The sequence below is a fragment of the Neoarius graeffei genome, chromosome 6 (genome assembly GCF_027579695.1).
Source record: "Neoarius graeffei isolate fNeoGra1 chromosome 6, fNeoGra1.pri, whole genome shotgun sequence".
NCBI classification, from domain to species: Eukaryota; Metazoa; Chordata; class Actinopteri; order Siluriformes; family Ariidae; genus Neoarius; species Neoarius graeffei.
The window spans coordinates 84,986,865-84,995,345 of NC_083574.1; the positions used below are offsets into that span (position 1 = coordinate 84,986,865).

At 37.6% G+C, this 8,481-nt stretch overlaps 1 protein-coding gene across 1 annotated transcript; it reads right to left on the bottom strand.

Annotated features, from left to right (window-relative positions):
* Positions 1–561: 561 nt before the first annotated feature.
* On the bottom strand, positions 562–7,252 carry c5ar1 (complement C5a receptor 1). The gene is made up of 2 exons (XM_060922999.1): positions 7,189–7,252; positions 562–4,379 (listed from the first exon to the last, which is right to left on the bottom strand). Exon 2 carries the CDS (start codon positions 4,372–4,374, stop codon positions 3,322–3,324), a length of 1,053 nt encoding a protein of 350 aa, XP_060778982.1. The 5' UTR covers positions 4,375–4,379; positions 7,189–7,252; the 3' UTR covers positions 562–3,321.
* Positions 7,253–8,481: the final 1,229 nt, after the last annotated feature.

An 8,481-nucleotide genomic window follows, 5' to 3' on the forward strand; every position in this document is an offset into this window, starting at 1 on the left:
AGCCATAAAAGCATTACTGTAAGTGTCTAGAGCGTCTTCCAAGTGCGACTTTCGACTGTCCATATGGGGCCGTCCTCCACAGGAGCGATGTGATGAGGCTCCAGCCAGACGTAGGGCATCAGGATGGATCAGGCAGGTCCGAGGAGCAGAAGAGGTCAGCATCTTCCTGGTGTCTCAGGATTGACATGTAACTCAGAGGGACAGACAGAGTTTGAACCATCTAATCAATGGTTCCTTGGCCCATGGCTCACCTTTCATACAAATTTCATCAAAATCTGTTCACTACTTTTTGAGTCACGTTGGGAACAAACAAACAAATGGAGGCAAAAACATAACGTAAATATAGAAAAAGTTCAAGGGGGTGAATACTTATGCAAGCCATTTTAGTACCGAGATATATGAAAGACATACAAATACTCTCAGCCCATATATTGATATTTTTGTACTGTATGTTAATTACTGACATTCCATATAAATGACACAAATAATATTAACATATAAACACACAGGCATATAGATTAATAAAAAAGATCAATTTTATTAGTTTTTATGGTAGAAAAATAAAAATATTTGTACAAAAGAAATGTTCAGTTGAGGAACATTATATCCATAAGATGAACAGAAAGGCTGATAAAACAGTTTTACTTCCACATTTCAAGTTTCAGGTCTATATAAAATTCAGATCTGTATCTAATACTGACAAGTTGCTTAACACGCACAAAGAAAAAAATATTTTCTTTTTTTAAAAACATGTTCTGTTTGTGGTTTAGTTGTTAACTTATCAGCTCAAGCACAAAAAAGCCAGATCATTAACTAATAACTGAATTTTATATTCGTTTACAGTTGTCCAAGGACCTTATTTTATATTTTTTAACTAAACTCACATGCATGCTCGTCTATTTACTGAGATCACACACACACACACACACACACACACACACACACACACACACACACACACACACACGAATGAAGTAGTTTTAGTTAAAAAAAGAAAAGATTTGTTGTTTTAATTTAAAAAAGTGAGTAACCAGGTTGCCTTAAAATTATGAGTTCATTGAATCTCAGAGTACATTAACACACACAAAAAAAATATTATTATTATTATTATTATTATTATTATTATTATTATCAAATGTTGTATGTTTTAGTCTCCTGCTTGGGTCACCTCTTTTGCAAAAAAAAAAAGAAAAAGAGCCGTTGTTGTTTGTACAGAACTCCTGATTTTCCAAACCGCTGAGCAATTTCGCACGTTTATTTCAACATTTCATGAAACTGCTGCACAAGGCACTTTTTTTTTAAATCTATAACTGTCATAATCAGTTGCACTAGAAATAATATTAAACCCTCTACTTAATAACATTTTTTTTAAATTTGTGATTTCACTGCGTGTGCTGGGAGCTTTGACTCATTTATAAAGCTAAAACTTGAACTTCGATGATGTTTCTGGGTCGAAGAAATGGCCAAGTTCCAAGACAGTGAAAATGTACCGTAACATTTGCTCAACATCCTGCATGCTGATTTGTCGTTTTGCAATTTTAACACTTGTTGTAAAATATGTTCTCACATTTAAAGCAGTAAAGTGGGTAAGAAATCCAGCTCAAACCAGTCTGAGAGGTGAGGTTTGGCCAGGTTCAGCTCTCAGATATACATTCCTGAACCTTTATGATTAAATGTACTGAATTGAGCTGAATAAATTATGCAGGAAAGACTGAACAAGAGGCTGCAAAAGTGTTAATTTGTGTGATGTTACAGTAAAACTAAACTATAACTGAGTGACTATTCATTTAAGTATGATGATATTTCAATTATGGTGGCATGGTGGTGTAGTGGTTAGTGCTGTCGCCTCATAGCAAGAAGGTTCTGGGTTCGAGCCCAGTGGCCGGCGGGGGCCTTTCTGTGTGGAGTTTGCATGTTCTCCCCGTGTCCGCGTGGGTTTCCTCCGGGTGCTCTGGTTTCCCCCACAGTCCAAAGACATGCAGGTTAGGTTAACTGGTGACTCTAAATTGACTGTAGGTGTGAATGTGAGTGTGAATGGTTGTCTGTGTCTATGTGTCAGCCCTGTGATGACCTGGCGACTTGTCCAGGGTGTACCCCGCCTTTTGCCCGTAGTCAGCTGGGATAGGCTCCAGCTTGCCTGCGACCCTGTAGAACAGGATAAAGCGGCTAGAGATAATGAGATGAGATGAGATTATTTCAATTATGGTGGCACGATGGTGTAGTGGTTAGCGCTGTCGCCTCATAGCAAGAAGGTTCTGGGTTCGAGCCCAGTGGCCGACGGGGGCCTTTCTGTGTGGAGTTTGCATGTTTTCCCCGTGTCTGTGTGGGTTTCCTCCGGTTTCCTGCACAGTCCAAAGACATGCAGGTTAGGCTAATTGGTGGCTCTAAATTGATCGTAGGTGTGAATGGTTGTTTGTCTCTATGTGTCAGCCCTGTGATGATCTGGCGACTTGTCCAGGGTGTACCCCGCCTCTCGCCCATAGTCAGCTGGGATAGGCGGTTATGGATAATGGATGGATTATTTCAATTATGTCATTAATATCTAAATGGCTAGTGTTGAAGGGTGATCATAAAACATGATCCAACAATTAAGCATATAATGGAATTCTGGTCCCTTTTTTTGAAAACATATCACAACATAGTGTATATTCAAATCTTCTTTTTTTATATTACATTACAGGCAGTTAGCAGACGCTCTTATCCAGAGCGACATACAACATACCTAGAGCAGCCTGGGGAGCAGTTGGGGTTTAGGTGCCTTGCTCAAGGGCACTTCAGCCATTCCTGCTGGTCTAGAGAATCGAACCAGTGACCTTTTGGTCCCAAAGCCGCTTCTCTAACTTTTAGGCTTATTATTATTATTATTATTATTATTATTATTATTATTATTATTATTAGTAGTAGTAGTAGTAGTAGATGGAGAAGGAAAAACTAGTTAAATGAACTAAATTGTCATATATACATCATGACATATTAATTCTGCCTTGTTTTGTTTTCATTTCTTCATGAAGGCAAAATATATCATGATACTATGAATTACACAAAGATTTTACTGGACATTACCAAAAGTAACACTCAAATCAATGGATCCAGCCAAGTGAAATAAAATTCCAAACATACTGAAACAGTTACTGGAGTCAGTGTGACACACTCAACTGTAGTTCAGTTCATGGTTGCACTTTCACTGTAGATTGCACTGCTCAAACATTTCAAATAAGGTTGGGATCTTGGTTGGTTTTAGATGTTAAAAAAAAAAACAATCTGTGGGTGTGTGTTTCTACTAGCTACTCAAAATTTCTCGAGATTAAAATCTGTGTTCGCTCAGTGGGTCGTGTCCGTGGTGCTCTTGGTGTTCATTGTGACGCTGATTCCTCGAGTCGGATCTTCAGAAGCAAAGTTGAGTACGCTCTTCAACGTCTTGGTCATGCTCTCTCTAAAGCCACGGCCCAGGCAAACATAAAGCAGTGGGTTCAGACAGCTGTTGAAGTAGGCCAGGCAGGTAGTTAGTACATTAGCCAGGTGAAGGTTTACCCTTGTTTGACCTACTGCCTTGGGCAAGCTCACTGTAACAATGTCCACGACATGCAAAGGAATCCAGCACAGGAAGAAGGTGATCACTATGGCTAGGATGACACGCACGGTCCGTGATGACCTCTCGTTTTGCCTGTGTTTTGACTTTTTGTGTGCCCTTTGGTACACTACCCAATGGCTGATAGTGATTATCAGGAACGGAATCAGAAAACCAAGCAGGAAGCGGATCACAACCATGGCCCAGGCATGCAGCAGGTTTGAGTAAATGCCATGACACTGTATCTTCGTCCCAAATGTCTCCTCTTGCATGGAGATGAACTGGGGAATTGTGCCAATGAATGCCAGCCCCCAGGTACCCAGACAGACCCAGCGAGTCAAGCGTGGCTGCCTCCAATTCTGGCACCAAGCAGGACGAGTCACTAGGAGCCAGCGGTCCAGACTGATGCACGTTAATATCAGCACACTGCAGTACATGAACATGTACAGTATGCTGTATAATATCTTGCAGGCCACTGGACCAAAGGGCCAGTGCTGATCTTGAGCCAGTGGTACCATGAGCAGGGGCAAGGATAAACAGCACAGCAGGTCAGCCAAGGCCAGATTCAGAAACCACTGGGCATTAACTGAAGAGGGCATCCTGAATGCCGTCACCCAGACAACCAGACTGTTCCCAGGGACACCCAATAAGAAGACGATTCCATAGCAGGTCAGCGCAAACCAGTGACGCCAGCTGATCACAGACATCTCATAATTTTCAAAGAGCGTACAGTTTTGTGAACTGGTACACGGAGTTTCTGTGTCGTTGAAATCAAATGGTTGGTAAAGATCATACTCGTAATCCATTTTAGCTGTGAGGAAAAACAGAGCAAGAAACAAGCAAAATTAAGTCAAATATCAAAAGAATTTGACACAAAAATGACCGGAAAGAGGTGTTTTGTGATATTTATTTATCTGATTGACAAAGTTTGGTGTGAATGATGATCTTTTCTTTATCTTCTGAACACAAAAATGTTATGACCACATCAAATGGTAGCCAACAATTTGAAAAGTAATGCTTTTCACCGTGGTGGAGCCCACAAAGGTATTGTTTGTACCTTTTAAGTACCATGAAAGGTAAAATGTCGTGTACTTTAAAAATGTTGTAAACTTATTTCAGGTACGTAACTAGACTCGACAAGAGAGAGAAAAAATATATATGCATGGAGACTAGTATTTTTACAGACAGTGTAATGCATCAGCCACGAACATAAGGCGTAGAATATGATGTGTAGAATGTCCAAAGCATAGAAATTGTCAACAACTGTAGCGCGAATGCGGAAACTTAATTATACTTAATTATTATTTTGAATTCACACATTTCTACATATCCTTAATGTGGATATTCTATTAGCACAGATTGTGGATCAGCTAAAATAAATGACCAATGACCAACCCCACCCACAAACAAATGCACAAATAAATAAAATAAAAAATAATCGCAAATTAATTTGTTAAAGTGCAGTGTTTAAATAGATAAATTGGTGGACGGCTGATTTAAAAAAATGACATTATTATTATTATTATTATAAATAAATTATATATATATATATATATATATATATATATATATATATATATATATATATATATATATATATATATATATACACACAGTGGTGCTTGAATGTTTGTGAACCCTTTAGAATTTTCTATATTTCCACATAAATGTGACCTAAAACATCATCAGATTTTCACACAAGTTCTAAAAGTAGATAAAGAGAACCCAGTTAAACAAATGAGACAAAAATATTATACTTGATCATTTATTTATTGAGGGAAATGATCCAATATTACATATCTGTAAGTGGCAAAAGTATGTGAACCTTTGCTTTCAGTATCTGGTGTGACCCCCTTGTGCAGCAATAACTGCAACTAAACATTGCCAGTAACTGTTGATCAGTCCTGCATACCGGCTTGGAGGAATTTTAGCCCATTCCTCCGTACAGAACAGCTTCAACTCTGGGATGTTGGGGGGTTTCTTCACATGAACTGCTCGCTTCAAATCCCTCCACAACATTTTGATTGGATTAAGGTCAGGACTTTGACTTGGCCATTCCAAAACATTAACTTTATTCTTCTTTAATCATTCTTTGTAGAACGACTTGTGTGCTTAGGGTCGTTGTCGTGCTGCATGACCCACCTTCTCTTGAGATTCAGTTCATGGACAGATGTCCTGACATTTTCCTTTAGAATTCGCTGGTATAATTCAGAATTCATTGTTCCATCAATGATGGCAAGCTGTCCTGGCCCAGATGCAGCAAAACAGGCCCAAACCATGATACTACCACCAACATGTTTCACAGATGGGATAAGGTTCTTATGCTGGAATGCAGTGTTTTCCTTTCTCCAAACATAACGCTTCTCATTTAAACCAAAAAGTTCTATTTTGGTCTCATCTGTCCACAAAACATTTTTCCAGTAGCCTTCTGGCTTGTCCATGTGATCTTTAGCAAACTGCAGACGGGCAGCAATGTTCTTTTTGGAGAGCAGTGGCTTTCTCCTTGCAACACTGCCATGCACACCACTGTTGTTCAGTGTTCTCCTGATGGTGGACTCATGAACATTAGCCAATGTGAGAGAGGCCTTCAGTTGCTTAGAAGTTACCCTGGGGTCCTTTGTGACCTTCCCGACTATTACATGCCTTGCTCTTGGAGCGATCTTTGTTGGTCAACCACTCCTGGGGAGGGTAACAATGGTCTTGAATTTCCTCCATTTATACACAATCTGTCTGACTGTGGATTGGTGGAGTCCAAACTCTTTAGAGATGGTTTTGTAACCTTTTCCAGCCTGATGAGCATCAACAATGCTTTTTCTGAGGTCCTCAGAAATCTCCTTTCTTCGTGCCATGATACACTTCCACAAACATGTGTTGTGAAGATCAGACTTTGATAGATCCCTGTTCTTGAAATAAAACAGGGAGCCCACTCATACCTGATTGTCATCCCATTGATTGAAAACACCTGACTCTAATTTCACCTTCAAATTAACTGCTAATCCTAGAGGTTCACATACTTTTGCCACTTATAGATATGTAATATTGGATCATTTTCCTCAAGAAATAAATGACCAATTATAATATTTTTGTCTCCCTTGTTTAACTGGGTTCTCTTTATCTACTTTTAGGACTTGTGTGAAAATCTGATGACGTTTTAGGTCATATTTATGCAGAAATATAAAAAATTCTAAAGGGTTCACAAACTTTCAAGCACCACTGTGTGTGTGTGTATATATATATATATATATATATATATATATATATATATATATATATATATATATATAAATAATAAATCGGTGGATGGATCATTTAAAAAATACAATAATAATAATAATAATAATAATAAATTATTATTATTATTATTATTATTATTATTATTATTATTATTATTACAGTACAAGCCCAAACTTTTTCCTTTTCTGCTGCCTTTATCAGTCTTTACAACCCTCCTGCTCTCTGGATCATTTTCTTGTCCAATATCACGACTTACGATGCATTTGACAAAGGAACATGAAAAAAGTCTCGATGAAAAATTAGTTAAAAATATGTCTCTGTCCAAAGCAATAATAACAGCATATATACTCTCGGCGAAGTGCAATACATGGAAATCAGTTACTCACATTTTGTTGAACTTCAGAATGATGACTTGTGTGGAGGAATTGTGGAACGTTACCACATTCAGCCTCGTGTGTGTGGTCTGTCACTCATGCAGTTTCTATATACTGAACCGGAAAGGATGTGGCAAGTGCAAACTCCTTATTTAACATTTTCCTCCCAAAACAGAGAATTGCTGACTACAAATATTTCAGTTCACATCAGTCTATATTTAGTTTCTCCCAGAGAAACATAGTTTTCTACACTTAAAAATCCATTGTATATAATATATAGTATAAATACATTACCAGTCAAAAGTTTGTTCACCCTTCCTCTACTAATTCATAGGTTTTTCTATATTTTGTATTTTCTACATTGTATAACAATACTGAAAGCCTCAAAACTATGAAATGACATCTGGAACAGATCTGGAATTATGTGGTAAACAAAAAAAGTGTTAAAACAAAATATGTTTCATATTTGAGATTCTTCAAAGTAGCCACCATTTACCTTGATGACACTTTACACACTATTGGCATTATCTTATCCAGCTTCATGAGGTAGTCACCTGGAATGCTTTTCAATTAGCTGGTGTGTCTCGTCAAAAGTTAATTAGTGGACGAGTTTCTTGCCTTCTTAACGAGTCTGAGATCAAACAGTAAATAGTAAATAATAAAAATGCCCTATAATAAATAGCCGTATTCCATCCACAACTGTAGTAATCCACATTATGTCAATAATCAAACAACTAACTAAAGAGAAATGACATCCATCATTACTTTAAGATATGGAGTGACTTTTAATTAATAAAAATAAAGAAAGAAATATTGAATTTGAAGGCGTGTCCAGACTTTTGACTGATCCTGGATACAAGAATGTCAGTCTACATTACAGGGTTAGTCAAAATTATGTTAACACTTAAATGGTAGAAACCATTTATTCACAAAACGTACATCATATGTGCAAGATGATTTACAGGACAGTCTCAACCTGTTCAAGCAACAGTACCATTTAAAGCCCGGACACACGTTTCACAGTCACGGCACACCACACATTCAGGAGAAAAATAATGCATTAGTGCTAACATAATTTTGACTAACCCTGGATAATAATGTCTGCTTTAAAAAGGTATTTTACAAAAGGTAGGAACAATCATCTGTTTTTGTTTGTTTACGTACAATACATTATGGATGGATGTCAAAAAATAACTCTGTAGCAAGTTGAAGTATCATGAATATAGTCACGTAGTCAAATTGAGCTTCATAATACTGGAAACCTTTGACTATATTTAGGAAATTGTAAAGTGTAAAGTTGAATTC

Excerpts from the sequence above, each read along its gene's own strand:
- c5ar1 (XM_060922999.1), bottom strand. The coding sequence starts at position 4,374 with ATGGATTACGAGTATGATCTTTACCAACCATTTGATTTCAACGACACA.